The 24,120-nt window shown below is 40.1% G+C and overlaps 1 protein-coding gene across 5 annotated transcripts in view; it reads left to right on the top strand.

Annotated features, from left to right (window-relative positions):
• pax6 (paired box 6) overlaps positions 1-24,120 on the top strand; it is a 24,233-nt gene extending 113 nt beyond the window's left edge. Inside the window, exons 1-13 of one of the 5 annotated variants that reach the window (XM_031900005.1) lie at positions 1-499; positions 3,220-3,303; positions 3,494-3,546; positions 7,106-7,236; positions 7,773-7,814; positions 7,913-8,128; positions 8,464-8,629; positions 17,898-18,062; positions 18,402-18,484; positions 19,074-19,224; positions 19,325-19,440; positions 21,316-21,466; positions 23,031-24,120. The exon at positions 1-499 is cut by the window's left edge and continues 113 nt beyond it. In XM_031900005.1, coding sequence (XP_031755865.1) covers positions 3,254-3,303; positions 3,494-3,546; positions 7,106-7,236; positions 7,773-7,814; positions 7,913-8,128; positions 8,464-8,629; positions 17,898-18,062; positions 18,402-18,484; positions 19,074-19,224; positions 19,325-19,440; positions 21,316-21,466; positions 23,031-23,116 — 1,410 coding nt within the window. In that variant the 5' untranslated portion in view covers positions 1-499; positions 3,220-3,253 and the 3' untranslated portion in view covers positions 23,117-24,120. 5 annotated transcript variants of the gene reach the window in all.

Here is a 24,120-nt window from a genome sequence, read left to right on the forward strand (position 1 = left end):
AGCAATATTTTGTGTGTGCGGCAAAGTCTGCCGTTTGCATGTACAGACTGATTAGTGGGTTTGAAAGGCAAGGCCATTCTCAGCCTCATTTCCCGCTCTGGGGAAGGAGCAGGGAGGAAGTGTTTGTGCAGGAGGATGATGACAGGGGTCAGTCTCTGCTAATGGGCCAGTAAAGAAGATTGGAGGCGAGGCACAGGGAGCAGACACACACACACACACACTAATACTCTCCAACCATCACCAATCAGCCAAGGTGTGTGCACTGTGTAGCCGGGCTCTCTCCACTCCCATACACTCTGCTGCTCCCCCACTGACAGCCCATCTTATTGTCAGTCTCTGTCTCCTTCCCAGGATCCAGACACCCAGCCTCCCTGGGAGAAACTGCCATTTCTTTGCCTTTTCTGCCCACTGGAAGGGAAGGGGGGAATCAGCTCTGCAGATCAGACTCTCCCCCGGCAGCTGCACAGAGGATCTAGCGAAGAAGGGATGCACCAAGTAGGTGAGTCTGAAGGGGGGGTGGTTGCTGATCAGGGCAGGGAGGCAGTTGGTGTTTAGGGGGGTCTTTGGAAAGGATGGGGATCCCCCTCCACTAAGTGTTGTATTATATAGAACTAATGAAGTTGTTTTGTGTTGCCATCTGGGTGATGCATTTTTGGGAAGGGGGTCCTTGCCTTGAGCAGCTGGTTATATATATATATATATAGGTTTATACATTCTACTGCCTTTGCCCCCCTTCCCTTTCTGGCAATGAAGCTCTTGCCTGCCCCCCAAAGTGCCAGCGGGCGAGTCTGTGCCTTCCCGGGCAAGGCAAACTAACCCGATTATTACCGAAATGTCACATTAAATCAAGACCTCATATAAGCACTTTCCCTCTGTATCCAGACTCACATGTGCGTTTTAGAGACCCCCAGAGAGCAGCGAGAAGTCTTCAAGTCTATCATTTATTATTGATTTGTAAGTTGAAAGAATCAGTATGTTTTCAGCAGATTTATATATTTATATACGTATATATATATATATATATATATAGATATATATATATAGATATCTATCTATCTATCTATCTATCTATCTATCTATCTATCTATCTATATATATATATATATATACACATATATAAACAACAGTGTGCTGCTTAGTGTTGCCTTTAAAATCCTAGGTTTTATTTTGCGCAGAAATGTGTTAAATCAAAGGTGTATGTGTATTTACGTAAATACTTGTCTTGTTACATTTAATACTGACAACCTGTTAGTTTAGAAATGAGTCTGAAAATTAGGAGCTAAAATATATGTTTCAAATATACCTTAATAAATCGATAGATCGAGTTACTTGTTTATCGTTGGCTGTGGGAATATGTTGTTAATTCTGGTTGAATTCTGCATTTTTTTTTAAAAAAAAGATTCTTGTATTATTTGTGACTACTGAATGTCTGCACAGCCCACAGGGAGAAAGAGTAGGGAAGAAGCACTAGGCCTGGGAATGTTTTAGTTAACAATGGATTCGTAGGGAATAAAAACGCAATTAATTCAGTTGCTATTTTCCTTAAACTATTTTCCTGCATTGCTGTAAAGCAGCGCCAACAAGGGCAGAGTATATTGTAATCGTTCAGCAAACTGTACATGGCGTGTAGCAAGTGGATTAAGTAGTTTGTTGTGGGTGAGATTAAGGTTGTACCGAGTCATGTTCTGGTGGTTTATGGGATTCCTAACGAGCGATCTGCATGGCTGAGCGTTTTCTATGCGGGTAGCGGCGCTGCTGTTCACTGGGTTAAATACAAGAGTAGAATCAGATCTGAAATTGTACAAAGATTTTCTTCTTTTTTAATTTTTAAACCGTCAAACAGTGGTCTGATCGAACGAACTCGGTGCCATTTATTCTCTAGTTAATCATTGCCCGTTTGGTTATCCATGCTGCGCTGGGACTTTTTTATTTTAGTTTATTTATATATATTTTTTATACAATGAATTTGCTGTATAATAACGGAATGTTCCATGTGAATATCCATGGGAGCAGGGAACAAATCTCCCCCCTTTCTTCTTTTATATCTTTATCGATAGAGCCTTGATATTCATTGCTGCCATAAAAGAGACAGAAAGGGCATTTTGGAGAGAAATTTCAGGCCATTACATTATTTTACCCCTTCTTTCTTTTTAACCAACTCTCTTCAATGCTTTCACTATTGTAATTGTCTCTTTCCAATTGAGCCCCCTGCCGAGCTGTTGTGTAGTTTTACAACCCCTAACAACTCACACCAGTAACAAAATTACCTCCAGAAATTTATAACAAGAAAGGGGGTTTTTGCTATTTTTTTTTTTTGTGAAGAATGAAAAGTAATAGCATAACAAACCGTGAATTATACATGTTCCCTGGCCCTTTATTGTGGCCCTTGGTTAAGTTTAAAACTGTAATATAAAATAAATTAAAAAAAAGTCCAAGTGGAAGCGACTATTTGTGTTCATGGTTTAAAGTGAATACAGAGAGAGGGGGGGGAGAAACTATTGTCTACATTCAGTAGCTTGAACTACAGCAGCCCCCTCCTGCCAGCACTAGTGTCAGTGTACAGCACAGCCCAAATAACACACAAAAAAAAAAATAAGGGGTGTAAACAAGCTTTGGAGAAAAATAGAAAACGGGAAAAAAAAACATTTCTATGCAGTAAATAGTTTCAATTTACTGAGCTGCAACTGGGGACCTCATTAGCACTAAGGACCCTGGTAACTATGGTGATTGTTTATCATATGCTTTGTATCAATTTGCAAAAAAAATAGAAATACAAAATATATACATATATTCGACTAAAATGTAATGGGGGAAAAAATAACACATAAAAAGATGAGTTACCTTGGGAAATATTGTTCTGGGTAATTGAACTGTAATGGGATTTAAGGTTATTGTTGTGATGATTGTTATGAATTGCATGTAATGTACATATATATATATATATATATATATATATACTTAGTATAGAAATCTATTATATTACTTCGCATAGAAATCTATTCTCATGTATGTATATATATATATATATATATATATATATATATATATATATATATATACATATATATATATATACATTAGAATAGATTTCTATGCGAAGTACATAATGTATATATACAATATAATAGATTTCTATGCTAAGTATATAATGTATATATATATATCTTTATATACAGAAATATTCTCCCTCTCTAATACAGCTCTTTTACCTATTTCCAGTCCTAGGGGGAAATCACTAGGCGCACATCGACAGATGCTGGGAATTACACAGGCCCTTGGAAGAGAAGCAGAAAAGCTATCCAGGTAGATATATAAAAAAAATAAATACAAAAAATAACAGAATCTCTATATACACAGCAAGCAATATACGCTCATTTCTGTCATTTCGTAAATATTCGCTAAATAATAGCGACGCCCACGCCCTTAAGGTGGGTGGGTTAAGAGGAGAAGGGAATAAAGTGAATTAACTGGAGAATGTGCTGTTTATTAATAGAATCCCATCCATAAACCACGTGGGACCCGGCGGCGACTCAGAGATGCAGAACAGTAAGTACTACTACTTCATACAATAATACATCAGCTTCATTACAGGGAATGTGTATAGCCAGAGATGTGTAGATCTAAGTGGCTTGAGTCAACTCTATTTGGTGATTTATTTTTATTGCCCCCCCCCTAGTTCTTTAGAGAGGGCAGTTTGCAGGTTGTTGTTAAGGGGATACAGTGCGACTGCCCAGGTATTTACAGCAGCCCAGAAGGGTTGGGAGAATGAGCTCAGAGCGATTGTTGTGTTGCGTCTTGGCTGGAAATAATTCCAATCCGCACTGTATTCGCCTCTCTCTTCTGTCCTCTGTGTCACTGCTATAACCACGCTGGGATCGCTTGTAGATTGCAAGCTCTTGGGGGCAGGGGATTCTCTAGCGGTATTCTCTGGTTAAGGCAAAAGGGAATTGTGTTTTCATGATTGTCTAAAAAAATGTAAGCGATGAGTTTGCGCTGTAATAGCGCTGCTGTGGCATTTTGAGGGAAAAACGCACTTGCTTACGGCTGCGATTTAATCGCAGTGCTGCAACAGCGGTGTTAACAGTGGCGCAACAACTTGGAATAAATGTCTGGAATATTTATTTTTTCTTGTGAATATAGAAAGGTTATGTAAGTATGTTATTTATAATTATATAACAGTGAACCGTCATCAATATACCCTATATTTATATATATATATATATATATATATGCATTGGAGGGGTATACAGACAGTATATGGAGTATGTATGCGTAAATGCTTTTATACATACTACTTTCCTCTTTATTGGAAACTCATAGTTAACTCAGCCCCCAGCCCATTGTAATCACTTTCCCACTGCCTGGTAATTAGTGCCCTGAGATTCCCACACAGAAACCAAACTGTATGGCAGCTCTGTGCCCTGAAAGAACAGTAAATATTGTTTTATTATGGAGGTCGGTCAATATTAACTCTCTGGGGCAGTGGTGCCCAACTTGCTGCATCTCCTCTTCTCTCTATACAGTATACTGTGTGTATTATTCTGCTTGTATGTGTTATTGTATAAAGTCCCCCCTTACTGTCTCTTGTGCAAAATATAGGACCATAGGCAAAATATAAAGTATTATATATAGAGAGAGAGAGAGAGAGAGAGAGAGAGAGAGATGATGATGATGATGATGATAGGGACATCATTTTATAAATTGTAAGATATTTATAAAGGATGAAATTATTAATTAATATATGTGTATAGGTGTATAGTCTATCTATCTATCTATCTATCTATCTATCTATATATATATATATATGTGTGTATATATGTGTATATATATATATATATATGATAGATAGATAGATTATATAGAAGATAGATAGATAGATAGATAGATAGATAGATAGATAGATATAGTTAGTTATGTATAGTTTTCGCCCTAACAGGTTGATATATAGATAAATAGAAATATATGCGCAAATGTATATTTATAAAGGATAGAATTATTAACTATTATATGTGTATTATTATATATGCATAGTCTATCTATCATCATCTATCTATCTATCTATATATGTAATATATATATATATATATATATAGATAGATGATAGATAGATATATAGATAGATAGAAAGATGATAATAGATAGATAGATAGATAGATAGATAGATAGAAAGATGATGATGATAGATAGATAGATAGATAGATAGATAGATATATAGATATAACCTGTTATTATAGTTTATAGAAATGATAGATTTTGGGGTGCAAGCACAATAATTTGTGGGTTCAGTGTCTCTATATAAGAAAGATAATAAATGCATATAAGAAGCCCCTGTACTAAAGAGCTTACAGTCTAACTTTGCATCTGAACATTACAGACGTGCAAAGGACAGATAGGGAGAGGCATGGAGGGTTAATGGGTATTAACCAGTTGGTACCACAGTATTAAGCACAAAAATCGCTGTTTGTTTCAGCGCCAAAGGGGCAAGGGGTGCGCCCAGACGCTATTTGGCTGAGCCCTAATATTTATGATGAGTTCCCAGGCTTTGTGCGAACAACTCCTGGGTGTGTATGATTTAGGGCGTCCAAATAGACAACATATGCTTTCCTATTAGCCCACTAGCAATAGGCTGGGAGGCGGCTAATCATTGCCACCGGGCTAGATTTAAAGTACTCCCGGGGGAAATTATATCATGATTAAGGCTTAACCTTTTAAGTGAATTTTGAGTTTTGCTTCCGTTGAGTGTCATATTTAAGCTGATGAATGGCTCTAGTTGGGGACATAGGAGTCGGGGATAAATGACTTTACAGTCGCAGCAACAAGGGAAAAAACACAATAATTGAATATAAAGTAATTTTACCTTGGGGGGACGAACACGATAAATAGAAAGGCTTTTTGGATCAAGAAGTGGCTTCAGTTATACGGTAAATAATACAGCTGCATATTTATACTTATATATAATATATAATATATAACCCCAAATAGTAACAAAATCGAAATATTCTGGGGTTGTTTTTTCTTTATTAGAAATTGAATTTCCCCGTCATATTATTACCCCACCACTGTGGTTATTTTGTTCTACTAACTTAGGGACAGATTTATCCAGGCTGCTGGGAAATGAGTCCAATGAGCTTTATACGATTTGATCGCCCGAGTTGGCTGCTTTTGAATTATGTTTTATAAGGAGAGAGAAAAAAAACCCCGTAAATGTCACTTTGAATCTAATAAGCAGTCGATGTGCAGCCCCCCTTGGCCCCCCACCACCCCACCCCTGAGGCTGTGTCCATACAGAGCCCTTGGCTACTTTTTTTTTTTTTTATATAAATGTGTTTTTCTTCCCCTTGAAGGAAATCTAAGTAGCTTTTGCATCTAGTCTCAACTGTTATCCAAATCCGGTCGGAAAGGGTCGTTTTATCATGGTACCATTTGTCCTGACGATGCAATTTTCAAAAGCACAGGACTGTCACAAAATGACATGCCTGCCACAAGTGCTTCAATCTGATCTTTTCAATTAGCCTCCCAAGCATGATCCGGGCGACTTCCTCCTATTTGCAGAAATTAAGCTCAAATTTGACGTGCAGTTAGTTTTATTTAAAAGACAAATGTCAGGGAAGACTCATCATATTTTCCTCCTCTTCTATATTTGGAGCTTATTTATTACGGAGGAGCCAGAGCTCGAACAAGTCGATTTGTCAGGAGTCTGCGAGAGAGAGAGGATCTCCCCAGATTTGGGCTTAATATAAACCCTCCAGGTTGGGGATTTTAATGAAAAAAAACAAAACAAAAAATAACTGCTAGAAATGAATGGCATCGCGAATGTCGCAATGTCTGAAGAAAAGCCCGATGGTATTTATGAGACATTTTCAGTAGAGTAGCTGTAGATATGGGAAAGTAGGAAAAGTATCTGCTTCCTTGGCGACTGTTGGATTTATATTAGGGGGTCAGGGGGGCTGAGAGATGCAGTTCTTCCGTGGTTATTCCACAGTGCGACGGATTAGGCGCGACTCTGCAGAATGTCATATTTTTTGTCATCTCTTCTCCGTTGTGTTTGAGGAATTCTGTCGCACCTACAGCGATTGATTAACGTCTTTCAATTGAATGTCCCTAGGTCACAGCGGAGTCAATCAACTCGGGGGAGTGTTTGTGAACGGCCGACCCCTGCCCGACTCCACCAGGCAGAAGATCGTGGAACTGGCGCACAGCGGCGCACGTCCCTGCGACATTTCTCGGATTCTGCAGGTGACAAAGCTGTACCCCCCACCCAACAACTACGTCTGAAGGCTGAAGTCCTACCCTGTCTGTCGCCGCTCTATACCCCACAAATACGGGTCCAGCCTATGAAATACATTGCATTCATCTGCTTTAATAATATCGCTGCAGATTCAATGTGCTTGTTTGTTTGTGCACTTCTGTTGTTTGTTTGCGATGACAAGCCCAGCGCATTTACACAGTAATTGGCATGTACGTAGAGTTAGCGCCAAGAAGCAGAATTCTGTATGGTTTGGCTCTTATAATAACCTGTATGGATTTATCCATTCACTATGGAATTAATTCGAACTAGGCTAGGGCACGACAAATGTTGCTTGGATAATTATGAAGCAGCTGCTGTAGCAACACAACTCACACACACACATATATATATATATTTATTTACGTGTTTTTTAATGGCACTTCTAGCATGTAGGGGCTACAAATGTACTTACAATAGAAAAAAAAAACTAAATAAATAAAGACATGAGTTCTCATACCATTTAAGGTATATTTTTGTATTATAGAGCCATGCAGATGCAAAAGTCCCAGTGCTGGATAGTCAAAACGTAAGCTCGTCATTGTTTAATGCTACCTATAAACTAGTACCTGTGTCTTGAAATCATTAATAATGCGATTTTATCTCCTTGTCTCTTTCTCTATCCAGGTGTCCAACGGCTGTGTGAGTAAGATCTTAGGGAGATATTACGAGACTGGATCGATCCGACCCAGAGCAATCGGTGGCAGCAAACCCAGAGTAGCCACCCCAGAAGTGGTTAGCAAGATAGCCCAGTATAAAAGAGAGTGCCCTTCCATCTTTGCATGGGAAATCCGAGACAGGTTGCTATCTGAGGGAGTCTGTACCAACGACAATATCCCCAGTGTAAGTGGCTGCTTTTGGCTGTCTGGGGGTTACTTGTAGCGATTACAAGCGTTTTTTTCCTCAATGATATATTTCAAAGGGTAACTAGCCGCCAGAAGGAAATAAAAAGAGGGGGGGGGGTAGTGTTTGAACATATTGTGAGCGAAATAATTACAAACCATTTAGATAGGTGTCATTTTTTATGAGGCATGAAGTTATTGTATGAAGATTCGGTGGTAGCCTCTGTTTCAAAACAAGCGTCTCTCAGGCTAATATATGTATATTTTATTCTGGCCATTACAATTCGTGGGATATTTATCGCGAAATAACTGTGAGAATGGCAAATTACCTTTCAGGTGTCATCAATAAACCGAGTGCTGCGCAACCTGGCGAGCGAAAAGCAACAGATGGGCGCCGATGGCATGTACGACAAGCTCAGGATGCTGAATGGGCAAACTGGGACCTGGGGGACCCGGCCAGGGTGGTACCCCGGCACCTCGGTACCTGGCCAGCCAGCACAGGGTAAGTACATGGGGCTTTTATCCCCCCCCACAATCATTATTGGTATGGGCTAGTCACTGTATAGCTTTAATGATTGTTCTGGCATAATGGTTCAATGCGTTTGTTTTACCGTGTAAGGAGAGATCGATAGCGACACAATCTGCTGCTTTGATTATTGGGTTGCTTATTGTATCTTGTCATTAAAATCGCTCATTGTATGTCATAATGGCAAAATGGATTCGGACAAGGAGAGCAATGTTACCATTGTGATGTATATTATGTTCCCATTGTGATGTGCCTTGGCTATTGTATCGATAGATAGATGGAAGGATGGATATACAGATATAGAGATAGATAGATAGATAGATAGATGATAGATAGATAGATAGATAGATAGATAGATAGATAGATGGAAGGGTGGATATACAGATAGATAGATAGATAGATAGATGATAGATAGATAGATAGATAGATAGATGATAGATGATAGATAGATAGATGATAGATAGATAGATAGATAGATAGATAGATGGAAGGATGGATATACAGATAGATAAATAAATAGATAGATATCGAAAGATATACAGATAGATAGATAGATAGATAGATAGATAGATAGATAGATACTGTGTATATATGTATATATAGAGATGTGCTGACTCGCTTGTTTAGTACTAATTGGCTCTAGAATTTTTGCAAAACGATTGTTGAAAATTGGGACTGGGTATGGGGCAGTGTCTGCCTCAAGCCTGGGTATATATATATATTTCCCAGAATGCCTAGTCACCCACTCAGTGGGAAGCTGGCACTGCTGGGTAATGTGCCTCTGTGCTGCCCTTGTGGGTAGGTATAGGGATAGTTATAGGGATTGGCAGTGAGTGTCCTGGGGATGACATGTGGGGCTTGGATCCAGGGCAGAATATATATGGTCATTTGGGCCATGGATTGTGTTTTGTGGGTCATTGTGATTGGATCCATATTTTTAGGAACTCTGGGTGCTGATCCTATTTTGGGGGAAGTGGGGATTGGGGAGGGGTGTTGCTTGGCAGTACTGGGGTACAGGGGGTATGCATTGGGTTTTATGGGATTGGTGATGTTCATGTTTACAGGGGCAGTTAGTGGCTTGGTATGGTTTTAATGGGTGGTGGCAGCTTTTTGGGGGCTATAGGAGGGAGCATGTTTAGTGAAGGGGAGTGGGGGTACATTGATATTGCAATGGTTGGTACATGCTTATTATGGGGCAGGGGGTGAGTAGGCTTATGTGGGAGAGTGGAGGGCAGGGCAGTGGGTTAGAATGGTTGTTGTGGGGGCAATAGGGAGAGAATACTTATTGTGGGGGCAGTAAATGAGCATTTTTATTGTGTAGTTCGGGAACATGTAGGAGAGAGCATGGTTATTGGGGACACCGGCGACAATATATTCCTTGTGAGGGCAGAGGGGCCTTTGCAATGGGTCTGAGTCTGATTTCATTTTTAATGGACGTATGATTTTTTTTTAGACTAAGCCTTGGTATGGTTTAACTGGGCCCTGGGCTGGGCATGATTTATATGGGCCCTGGGCTGGGCATGATGTATATGGGCCCTGAGCTGGGCATGATTTATATGGGCCCTGGGCTGGGCATGATGTATATGGGCCCTGAGCTGGGCATGATTTATATGGGCACTAGGCTGGGCATGATGTATATGGGCACTGGGCTGGGCATGATTTATATGGGCACTAGGCTGGGTATGATTTATATGGGCCCTGGGCTGGGCATGATGTATATGGGCCCTGGGCTGGGCATGATGTATATGGGCCCTGGGCTGAGCATGATGTATATGGGCCCTGGGCTGGGCATGATGTATATGGGCCCTGGGCTGGGCATGATGTATATGGGCACTGGGTGGGGGTAATTCCTGCAGCCTACAATAAATACTTGTGTGCTTTGGGCAGAAAGGTGCGGGCAGTGTTCGTTTATCCAGATATATGTCTGTTGCACTTGTAACTGTGAAACAATGGGGCCATTAAGGGGTAGTAATAATAATAATTAATATTGGGTTTGAGAGCAGCCCCCCTCTGGCCAAGTGGCCAACCCTTCCTACAGTCACAGCACAAGCTGCTAATCGCCCCCCAATCCGGCAGGATCACAATGTGCGCCCCCAATATCTGCTACAATGGATGTTTCTGTCACACACAAGAATTTGTTATGGGAACAATTCTGTCGCTATGTAATTGCTCATTAGAGATCGTTTTGTTTCTCATTAAGGCGACATGAATAAGCGTCTAGTTGGAGGGGACAGCTGTAGAAATGTTTCACAGGAGACCCTTGGACATGATGTGGCTCCGGTTGCCAATTAGACATGGCAGTTCTTTTTTTTTTTTCTCTTTTAAGAAGAATACAAATTTAAGAAAGACTGGGAGATGGGACGTGGGACCCCCTGTATTTATCTCCCTGATTAGTCCCAGTTCTGGTGAACCCTGTGCCCTGCTGTGCCCCCTCTCCTCATAAGGAACCAGTGACAGGGCCATCAAACAGGGCAGTGGGTTGGGTACAGAACCTACAGAATCCCACAGAACCTCTACCAAGCCAGAGCTCCCTACAGACCATAATCCCAAAATAGCCCCTATAGTAACCCAGTTCCACAACAGTCCAACCCCAACCCCTATATTACAGCTTTAAACCCCCACAGCCGACCACACTTCCCCTCTAATAACTCCAAGTCCATCACAGTCCCCCAAACTCCCCATAGCTCCTTTATAAACCCCAAAGCTGCCACAGCCCCCCCACTTCAACAACCTCTACACTTACCCTAAATACCCCTAGTCCGTATAATAAAATGGCATTTGTTTCATTAATTATAATGGCACAATACCTACACTACATATATACAATATATCTAAATGCCAAATAGATCTACTTTCTCTAAGGGAAAGAAAAAAGCAAACCCTATTTAAACTCTATGTTTCGGCCGCACTCGCAGGCACTTCCCCAGAAGCGGCAGGATGTTCTTATTAGAGTTACACTCAGGGCAATAAGGTCTGTAGATACAGGCAATGGAAACATTTCATTTGCATTCCTTGTGGGGGAGCCCATACGGCAGCTAATTAAATTAACAGGACAGCGTGTTTATAAATAGCTAACTAGGGACCCAAATACAATCAATACATATATATATATATATATATATATATACACATTGCCCCATCATAAATTATTTTATTCCAAGAAACACCCAGACACAGCTCTTATAGTTATATATAGAATTAAAACATTACATTTAATTGCCCTATTTGGGTAACAAGAAGTAAAAGCTGCGAATGGGAACTGAATGCAGTGGTACTGAAACTTAAAGCCCCCATTACAGCTTTATGAAAAGATGATATATTTTAGTTAACCAGCCAGTGTGGTCGATTGGCTAGTTAGTAGGTTGAGTGGGTGGATAGATCTATAATAAGACAGATAGATGAGGAGATTATAGATAGATATAGGAAAAAAGAAGGGAATAATTGTATTCATATATAGTTTTATAAGCAGTAGTAATCTCTTTTATCTGAGTAGAACATATATTTCAATTTTGATTACATTTATGCATATTTATTTATTTATAGAGAGAGATGGTAGAATAGATAGTACAGTCCATCTTTCAATTACAAATCTGTTAGATGATAGATAGATAGATAGATAGATAGATAGAGATAGATAGATAGATAGATAGATATAGATGATAGATGATAGATAGATAGATATAGATGATAGATAGATGATGTAAATGATAGAGAAAATAAGGGAATCATTATATACATATATATTTTTATATGTAGTCGTCTCTTTTATCCAAGTAGAGTCTATCTTTCAATTACGAATCTGTTCAGATAGATAAATAGACTGATAGGTAGATATAGATGATAGAGAAAATGAGGGAATCATTATATCTATCTATCTATCTATCTATCTATCTATCTATCTATCTATCTATCTATCTCTCTCTCTCTCTCTATCTATATATATATATATATATATATTTATAAGCAGTGGTCTCTTTTATCTAAGTACAGTCTATCTTTCAATTACGAATTTGTTTAGATAGCTAGTTAGATAGATAGATGATAGATAGATAGATAGATAGATATATGATAGATAAATGATAGATAGATAGATAGATAGATATTGGAGAATATAAATTAAAGCCAATATTCTTGTAGCAACCCCATTAAGCAGAATACAGAAGAGCAGAAATTGCCATTAGGGACTGACTGGGCCAATGTAAAATGAATAAAATCGCAAGTCCCCCAAGCCCTGAATATTTGATGCCCCTCTCTCTCTCTCTCTCTCTCTCTCTCTCTAATGCGGCTTTCTCGCACCGACAGCGGCTGCACGCTAAGAGCCCATTACGCAGAAAAGCATAAGGCGCAGTGCGGTCTCTATGGGCGCAAATATGGCCCCGTATGAACAACCCCAGGCCACACGGAATCCCATAATAGACACACAGGGCTTTGACACAACAACAAAAAAAAACCACAGAGAGAGACATCTCTGTCCGGGGGAAATTCTCCAGCGATTTAGTGAGACACTTCTCTCATTTTCTTGCTTCTTAGAAGCCTAAAGCCCCTCTATAGGATTTAGCCATTTGCCCCCTTTCAGCAGATGCTGCTCTGTTTTGATCGCAGCGCTGGAGCCGAGAGGTGCCGGGATCGGTTTGTCCCTTTCTTGCCAGTTTTCCGCCTCACTGGCTCCCACTCTAAGGGACTCAGGAATCATTCCATTTCCCAGCGTCAGATGCTCTGTCTATAGGGATAATGGGAGCCATATTCACTCTCCCTTTTATGGATTAGGGCTATAAGGTGGGGCAGCCCCACTCAGCCAGTCTCCCCTCATTTGTAGGGGGGGGGTCTAAAGAGACCTCAAAAGAAGATCTCTTAATTGACTGTCACTTGCTTATGAAATGTAATTCTATATGAGAACCTGACACACTGGAATGATTGAATGTAGCAAAGGGAAAGTGCTAAAGTGCTGCATGGCTCAGACAGACTGCCCCTTTAACCCTCACCATGGAAGGAAGAGAGAGAAGGGGGGTTCCTTTTAAGTGTTAAATTAAAATTATACATTGCAAACATTTTTAACCCCAGTTAACGCCTCTCAGTAGAGCATTTAAGTTGCTTTGTGGCTCAGAAAACACACACAGACTGTAAATAGAAAGGGGGGGGGGGCATTCATCAGCTTTAGTAGCCTCTGTGGCTGGCAAACAGACACCTCATGTAATGGTCTCTGACACCCTAGATAAACAGACTGTTACAGGAGCCACATGGCGGGGTGACAGTGTTCATATTTCATAATTAGATTTGCCCATAAAAGTAGATTGAGAGATGTATTGAGATGTATTATATACAAGCACAATACAGGGATATATGGATATATGGATACATATATCTGTGAATATTTTAACATAGCAAAAGTTAGACATTATACAAATAGATAGAGAGTTTATAAGGATGTGAAGAACCATTTAGGATTGTATATACATATCTGTCTCAGTAATTTATCATGTACCCCTTTTACATCCCTGCTGGGACCCCAATGAACACATGATATACATTTTATGGTACATTATTCCAAAAATACATTTCCTATATATGATAGAGAGCTAGATAGATTAATAGACAGAGCTAGATAGATAGATATATAGATAGATAGATAGATAGATAGATAGATAAAGAGAAGATAGATAGAAAGTTGGATAGATAGATACATAGGTAGATAATAGATAGAGGGATAGATAGATCGATACATAGGTAAATAATAGATAGAGGGATAGATAGATACATAGAAAAATAAATATTAGATATATAGATAGATGATAGATAGATAGAAGATAGATAGATAGATAGATACAGTAGAGAGATGAAAGATAGATAGATACAGTAGAGAGATGAAAGATAGATAGATATATAGATAGATAGTTGATAGATACTATAGAGAAATGATAGGTAGATAGATAGATAGATAGATACAGTAGAGAGAGTAGGGAGTAGAGTTAGATGTATAGATAGATAGATAGATAGATAGATAGATAGATAGATAGATAGATAGATACAGTAGAGAGAGTAGGGAGTAGAGTTAGATGTATAGATAGATAGATAGATAGATAGATAGATAGATAGATAGATACAGTAGAGAGAGTAGGGAGTAGAGTTAGATAGATAGATAGATAGATACAGTAGAGAGAGTAGGGAGTAGAGTTAGATAGATAGATAGATAGATAGATAGAGTAGAGAGAGTAGGGAGTAGAGTTAGATAGATAGATAGATAGATAGATAAGAAGCATTGCTTGCCCTGTATATATATATTGCATGTACTAATACTAATACTAATACTACTAATACTAACAACAAATGACTAACTGGTGCTACTAGGGACACTGGAGCGACCCACCTGTTCCATAGATGGGGGTGTAGCTAATGACCCACCACTTTTACCTTCTCACTGACACCCTCCCCGCCCCGCTACGGACACTTAAGGACAAACACATAACATTGGGTGGGTAAATACTGGGACACTTGGGTGCTACTCTGTGAGTCAATGCTTACTTAATCTTAACTAAGTAGTTTACTTCTGCTTTGGCGATTGAGTAAATAGCTTCTGTGTGTGTGTGTGTTTGTGTGGAGGGGGCTATCCCATTCACAAGTGTAGCCCACCCCCCAACCCCTCTCTCTCTCTCTGTCTTTCTGTCCCTATAGAAAGTGCAACTCCTATATAGCTTTGAGTAGCCAGTCTGGGGGACAGTGATTAATGACGGCAGTGCATAAAGGTTAACATACTTCTATGAAAAGTCTGTTGACTGGCCCAATTGTGATACAATGTAGCCGATTGGGAGCTTGAAGAGAATCCCTTTGTCTCCCCCCATCCGATTGTGTCTTCGAAATTCTGCCCACGAAAGTTTGCCAACCCTCCTGCCCCGAGTGTTTAATAGCTTTCCCCGCTCTGCTGGCATTGTGCACTTGTGAAAGGCAGGCCCCTTCCCTATTGAAGTGTTGGTGGTCAACTCAATTGATCTTCAGATGTCCATATGGTATGCACTGTAGATGAAGCCGGCCATTTAAATGGAAAAGGGAATGTTGGGGTTTTAAAACATTTCAGAGTTCTTTGAAAAGCTCCCACCGGATTGTGTGACAATTCTCTTAACCCTTTCCGGCTATTGTGCTGCCATATTCCTCTCAAGTTAATTCTCACAATATTTAATTACACCCCTGCTCACATTCTTTGTACGCAAGGAACCTGGCTTTACTTTGCTTTTCTTTTTGGAAGTTTTGTTTAAAAACATTTTAGTTAAACTTTATAAAAAAAAAATGTCATTTTTTTCTTTTGGTTTGAGAGATTTGCAGTTTGTAAGACAGTTATTCATGGTGTGTTTGTGTTTATCCAAATAGAGTTTCCTCAATGATGGAATTAATGGGAGGTTTACTATAAGAAGTGAATTATCAGTCATTAAGGGGCATTTATATCTGGGCTAAGTACAAGTTTGGGTGCAAATCTGCATGTTTTCTACCCAAAATACAGTGTAATTCTAGCGTAATTGGGCTGCAAGGGGCAGGAGCAGAATCAGACTGGGGTACCCGGGGCACACCGGGTACTGGGCTCAAGGGTCCGCCACTCAACCCACCATAGGGCCCACCATTCAGCCACTGCCGCTCCCCACTCCTGCTCTGCTCCCAGACACCGACACTCCCCCTCTGCTGTAAAAAATAAAGATGGCCGTGCGTTCCACAGTGGAACACACGGTAGCAGAATGGGGAGTGGTGGTGGTTGGCAGATGGCAGGGCTTAACAGGATTGGGGCCCATGGGGATTTTTGCCGGTATCCCAGTTGGCCAGTCCAACCCTGGGTAGGAGTGATTTAATTGTGTAGATAATTGTGTCTTTATGGACTATCAGCATCTAAATGATGTCTGTGTGATTCTAAAGGCGAAAGTACCCAACAACTTGAAGATGGTGGATGTGGGAAAGTGGCGGTAGCTCCAGTAGGTGCACTTGCCCAATAGAAGGTGGCACAGATGCCAAGGTGCTTTGGGCACTTACTGAATGGCGTCCATTTGTGCAACGGCTGCGCCCATTCCTGTGCAACCACAACTGCGGCTTTGATGAGCCACATTGAGCAGCAAAAACATACGACCAGAAAACGGTGACTTTGCAAGCAGAAAAGAAGAGCCAATATGGGACACTGCCGTGCCCCCCTGCCTTACAACTCATTTAATTGGGAATAATTGCTTGCTAATAATTGAGACAACAAGGGCTTATATGTTGCCGTCTGGGGTTGGTTAGCCTCCTACAATGACATGGGTTTTTCCTTTAAGGAAATCATACTCCCCCCCCCCCATTTGTGGCATATTCCAAACAACGGACAGTCCCTTTATCTAAATATAAAATTCCATTTTCAGCAATTACAGCCTGCTCTTTCTGATGATATAATTACCACTGTTCTTAGTAATAGGTGTCAAGCCAATGCACACTCATACAATAGTTGAATAAAACTACAGAACAATGCTCGGCTCTTTGAAATCGTCGCCCTTTAAAATGAAATTGCCTGGGTGGAATCGGAATGTATAAAGGAAAATGGGGGGGGGGGGGGGGGGAACTAACCAAATATTTCTTTTAGAGATTACCCAGCTTGGGCTCTGATTTCTTAACAGCATTGGCTGCAAACTTATCAGCACTTAATTAATTCGATTTGTGTGATTATATAGGGGATAAAGTGCCCCCCTGTAATTTATAAGGATATTAGGAGTCATGTGACCTCATAACTTAGCATTGTCTCTCACAGAGGTAGGGCACTATATAAAAACATTATATATTATTATATATAGACAGTCTGTTTATGCCAAGCACTGGAAATTACACAATCCCAACAATTTGGGGGAGGGGAACTCTGCATTATGGGTAAAGATTTGGTCCTAAGTTTCACTTTGCCCAATGCAGTTGTAAATGAACTCTATTGTCTCTTCGACTATGCCAGTGGTGTTTATGGGTAATGTATGCTGATTTGTGATTTTTTTTGCATTGATTCATACCTTCATTTGGCCCAAAAAATGCTCATCTGGTTCCTTTCTATTTATGCACTCTTGGGGTCATGCAATAACAGTTGCACCAAGTCTAGTAACTCATAGCAACCAATCAAATGCTTGCTTTCAAACAGGTGAAGATGTAACGGTTGCTATAAGCTACTACCACTGGGGCAACTTTTATTGTATAACCCCCTATGTATGAGGACCATATAATGGACCTGGCAACCTGACCTTCCTCACTTGTTGCTTTACAGACGGGTGTCAGCCGCAAGAAGGAGGAGGAGGAGGAGAAAACACAAACTCAATCAGCTCCAATGGCGAAGACTCAGACGAGGCCCAAATGAGGCTTCAGCTGAAGAGAAAATTACAAAGGAACAGAACATCTTTTACCCAGGAACAAATAGAGGCCCTAGAAAAAGGTACAACTTAAAGACCACAAATCTTGAGAAAATGTCCCACTGTGCCCCCCTTAGTTCTCGAAAGCAGATGACCTAATGCTCAATTACAGATGCAAGAGAGTTGGCCAATGAGAATGCTGCCTAGGTACAACTGTACATAGAGCCACATTTCCCCATTCTCATTGGTTCTTTCTCTTATCTTACCCTTCAGAATTACCATGGTACAGCCCCACTGGTTAGCAGGTCCAGTCCAGACCAATTGGACTCTGTGATAACCCTTGCTGCCCCTAAATACATTTGACAGCTGCCTATAGACACCTACGGTCCCTTTAACGAACCTGCTCATTTTTATGCTTACAGAATTTGAACGAACACATTACCCCGACGTGTTTGCCAGGGAAAGATTAGCTGCCAAAATCGACCTGCCAGAAGCAAGAATACAGGTAACTGTTACTATGTCATTTAAAAAAACATAAGCTATTTGACCTGAGTTTAATCTGCGTGCCGTACATTTCAATGGGTACCTGTAACCTGGATTGGAGACGGTCCCTGTAAACAAGCGTCTCTCTCTCACCGAGACATTGGCACGGTTCCTGAAGATTAGCCAGTTCCTTTAGCATCACGCCTAGTCTTGAATTTGCCTACAGATCTCTCTATAGTCATTCAATGAAAATATTTGGTAAAGATTATTTCTGTTTTTCTGCGGGCAAATGCAGTTACGTAGGGGAGGGTATATTGACTCACCCTTACGCCCAAACCTAGTAATGAGTAAACAAACCTCATTGTACAAGGTTGAGTAAATCTTTCCAGTAGTTAAGTATGGTAGATATAAATCCAGTAGATGAACAAAAGATATGAGTTTGTCCTCTAGGAGAGATATGGAGGCTTTTATAGCACAATTCGATTTTGGAGTTGGTTCTGGAATGGAATTAATTGTTGAGATAATTCAATTCCTAAGCTCAGTAGAATGTATTACTTCTAACCTTGCCCCATGTTATCTAGTAGTAACCTATTATCTCCTGGTTCCTCTAGGTATGGTTCTCCAACAGAAGAGCAAAATGGAGAAGGGAGGAAAAACTTCGAAACCAGAGAAGGCAGGCCAGTAACACACCCAGCCACATTCCCATTAGCAGTAGTTTCAGTACGAGCGTCTACCAGCCAATCCCACAGCCTACCACACCAGGTGAGTGCCAACACTGAGAAATACTCAAGATATATCTAATATTTCCATATGTTGGCCCGTATAACCATTGGCTTTCTTCATCTTCTTCTTTGTTCTCCAGTGTCCTCTTTCACATCGGGTTCCATGCTGGGCAGAACGGACACAGCATTGACAAACTCCTACAGTGCGCTGCCACCTATGCCTAGTTTTACAATGGGCAACAACCTACCTATGCAAGTGAGTACCTGATCCCTACTGGGGAGACCACGTGAGAATACTGTTAGCTCTTTTCAAAAAGTAGATAAAACCATCAATGTATCTTCACGATCAACCTTAGAAGGAAATAAACACAAGACACATGGAAATATCGAACCCTGTAAGAACACAGGTGTCAGGACAGACATATAGAGAAAGGCTTATGACCATGGTCCCTCCGTTAATTTGAGCATATTGAATGGAGAGATGTTCCAGATCCAAGTTCTGGTTCTTGCTGATTTTTCATAGAGGTTTGGTATTGGGCAGTGCATCCCTAATTTAATGTGAATGTCACCTCTGGAAAATGTTACAGAGTTCTGGCATGTGTTTGCTCTCTCTATGTTACCCAATTGCCTGGGAATCAATACAAACTCAAGCCAATGAGAGCGAATAGCAGCAAATAGGTCGTAAACAAAGATATATTTATCTACATCCTCGATAACCAGACAAGGTCCCTCAAGCATCAATGTTCCCAAACACACATTCATTTCCTCTAAAATAATCCAGCTTCACCAGGAAGTGCCCATAGCAACAACAGTATAAAATGTGTAGGATTTAGAGATATCTTCCAATTTCAAGTGCTATAAATAGTTACCATTCCAATTATGTCCTTGTATATCAACTCATTGCTACCCCCTTCAGAAATACAAATAACACTCCTTTAGCCGAGATGTCTTTTAATAGGTTGAACAAAACTCTCCTCCCCCGTCCCCAAGACCCCCCCTGCCTAGAGAAACCTCCCTTCCAAAGGGTGAATCAAAGCAGGAAACTTTGCCTTGAATGCTTGAAGTTGACTTGAAGATGTTTGTACTAATTTGAACTCTTTGTGGCCAAAACCAATCAGCGCTCAGAATAAACTGAACTAAACAAATAGGTTCCACCCCATCTAGTGAATGTGGTATCTCACAAACAATTTGAGTGTGTGCTTCTTCCAGAAAACGTAAAATAGCAGAAACCAAGGAAGCCATGTCTTCTACAAGCCCAACAGGCACAACAGTTCAAGATTTTACCCTTCAGATAACAATGCCTATTGTCATTAAAGGAACAGTAACACCAAAAAATAAAAGTGTATAAAAGTAACTAAAATATAATGTGCTGCTGCCCTGCACTGGTAAAAGTTGTGTGTTTACTTCAGAAAGTCTACTATAATTTATATAAATAAGCTGCTATGTAGCCATGGAGGCAGCCATTCAAAGGAGAAAAGGCACAGGCACATAGCAGATAACAGATAAAACACCATTGTATTCTACAGAACTTATCTGTTATCTGCTATGTAACCTGTGCCTTTTCTCCTTTTTTCCAGCTTGAATGGCTGCCCCCATGGCTACACAGCAGCTTATTATATCAATTATAGTAGTGTTACTGTAGCAAACACACCAGTTTTACCAGTGCAGGGCAACAGTGCATTATATTTTTATTACTTTAATGCTCTTTCATTTTTTGGTGTTACTGTTCCTTTAAGAAAGCAATACCATGTTTCCACGATGTTTCATGTTAAACTGGACTATTTATGTAGGAATGTCAAACTTGCTGTTGAGCAGCACCCGCGGAGGTTTCCCTGCAGCAGTTTGGGGCACCCCTGTAGCTGAAGGAAACACCACGCTTATAGTTGTTTTGTTTAATGCTTTGTGTATAGAATGTACAAAATGAAAATGTCACCCTATTAAAATCCCAACACCAGTAGCCTTCATGGCCCATGCACCACTGACACTCATCATAGCCCCCCCCCCCCCCACACACACACACACCTATCTTTTCCTGAGTTCCAATGGGCAGATGTTTGGATACAGGAGGTGCAGTGACTGTAATGTTACAAATCTCCCTGAGTAGTAATATTACTTTTCTTTCTTCTTCCAGCCCCCTGTACCCAGCCAGACATCCTCCTACTCATGCATGCTGCCCACAAGTCCATCTGTGAATGGGCGGAGCTATGACACATACACACCTCCCCACATGCAGACACATATGAACAGCCAGCCAATGGGCACATCTGGCACCGCCTCTACAGGTAGGCATTCCTTTATTTTCCACCCTCTGCCAGACCACACACATTACCACTTTTATTTAATCTTAAGTATTAGTTACACTCCAATCCAATGTATTTCCAATGCGCTGCAAGGTTTGCTCATTTGCTACTCCACTTATATTTATTTATGGATAAATACAATAAAAAAAGGGATTAGAGTGTCACTTATCACATGGCATGCTTAATAATCTTATCTAATATACAAGAGTGATCATGGTTCTTATCCTATAAATCAAGGCTGTCCTGTTGGTTCCCTCCAAGCAACTGGAGGAATTTCAAATTATACTACAGGTATGGGATCCCTTATCCGGAAACCCATTATCCAGAAAGCTCCGAATTACGGAAAGTCCGTCTCCCATAGACTCCATTTCAATCAAGTTATTCAGAATTTTAAAACTGATTTCATTTTTCCCTGTAATAATAAAACATTACCTTGTACGTGATCTTAACTAAGATATAATTACCCCTTATTGGGGCAGAACAGCCCTATTGGGTTTATTTCATGTTTAAATGATTCCCTTTTCTCTGTAATAATAAAACAGTACCTGTACTTGATCCCAACTAAGATATAATTACCCCTTATTGGGGGCAGAACAGCCCTATTGGGTTTATTTAATGGTTAAATGATTCCCTTTTCTTTGTAATAATAAAACAGTACCTGTACTTGATCCCAACTAAGATATAATTACCCCTTATTGGGGGCAGAACAGCCCTATTGGGTTTATTTAATGGTTAAATGATTCCCTTTTCTCTGTAATAATAAAACAGTACCTGTACTTGATCCCAACTAAGATATAATTACCCCTTATTGGGGGCAGAACAGCCCTATTGGGTTTATTTAATGGTTAAATGATTCCCTTTTCTCTGTAATAATAAAACAGTACCTGTACTTGATCCCAACTAAGATATAATTACCCCTTATTGGGGGCAGAACAGCCCTATTGGGTTTATTTAATGGTTAAATGATTCCCTTTTCTCTGTAATAATAAAACAGTACCTGTACTTGATCCCAACTAAGATATAATTAATCCTTATTGGATGCAAAACAATCCTATTGGGTTTAATTAATGTTTTATTGAATTTTTAGTAGACTTAAGGTATGGAGATCCAAATTACGGAAAGACCCCTTATCCGGAATACCCTTGGTCCCGAGCATTCTGGATAATGGGTGCTATACCTGTATAAAATGATATATTTTGAGCCTCAGGCAGGGGTGTCAAACTGCGGGCCTTAGCATAAATGGTATCATTAACAGCGGAGCAGATCTCCAATGAGCTTCCCTGCACTATAATACGGTGGTGGTAGTTGTTGTTCAACAATGTGCCCAAACACTACAACGTATGATCCTTATGGACCCTTTATAAGGAACCCTAGGCATAGGCATGGAAACTGTCAGCCACAAAGTTCCAAAGGGACAAACCTAAAATGTGGGACAGCATTGATTTACCAAGGATAGCTTGAGGGTGCATGAAACCAGCATTGGGGTATTGATGAGTTTTTTTTTGCCCAATGAACTCAAACAATGACGTATCCATTTTCATTTCAGGTCTCATTTCCCCTGGAGTGTCAGTCCCAGTTCAAGTACCCGGCAGTGAACCTGACATGTCTCAGTACTGGCCAAGACTACAGTAAAAACCGTGTTAATTTAACCAATGACTTTATGGAAAACAGTTGGATGTTCAGCAGTATTTTATAAAGACGGACAGACTGGCAAACAAAGGACTTGTTCACGCCGATGTGCGTCAGATACGTGGACTGTTGGAAGGACTGCATCATGGACTTTTTGCACATGGAAGGCGTTATATCAGTTGGAACAAATCTTCATTTTGATATCCAAACTTTTATCCATTTGATGTACTATTTGTAAATTGACATTTGTATGTTATGATGAATAGAACAACGCGGACTGCATAGATGGATCTACCCCCCCATTGGTCATGAAACAGAATTTTTTTTCCAATAAGGAACCCATGATCAAGCCAAGAATTTAAAGAGATAGCCAAGAGATATCAATTCCTTCTACAATTTTTCTTTTTTGGTACATGGATCAACGTTCCATGTTTGTATCAACCCCTTTGGTCGGGACCTTTAACCACCACCCCCTCCTAAATCTTTCCTTGGTACCCCCCGCCCCCAAAAAAGTCGACCCTACTTTACAAAAACATTAAAATAAGACAAAGAAGAAAACCACGAAGAGAGACGTTTGGTAGATGAAAGGTAGATTGTGTCTTCGATATAATCCAATTTGTTTTATGTCGAGAAATGTATGTTTTTGTCTTCCCTAGAAATCTCCCAGAACGATTTCTATAATAAAGTTCATTTCATTTTTATCTGACGAGGATATTGTATAGATGTTTTATACACATTTTCATGCATCGCTCATTTCTTTTTCGGTCAGCGAATCGTTTAATTGTTCCTAGATAGTTGTACGATATGTTCACGGTCCAATCATCCTTGTGCATAGAGCTCATCCCTTATACCGATTAAAGTGCTTGCGAGAGTTTTCATCTTAAGTGTTTTCAAGTTGTTTACAGCGACATATCGAGATTAACCATTGTTGATTGTAAAAAAAAAAAAAAAAGACAAAAACCATACCAAAGCCTTTGTATCTCCTTTATTATATTATTTCATTTTAA

The sequence above is a fragment of the Xenopus tropicalis genome, chromosome 4 (genome assembly GCF_000004195.4).
Source record: "Xenopus tropicalis strain Nigerian chromosome 4, UCB_Xtro_10.0, whole genome shotgun sequence".
In the NCBI taxonomy this organism is placed as follows: Eukaryota; Metazoa; Chordata; class Amphibia; order Anura; family Pipidae; genus Xenopus; species Xenopus tropicalis.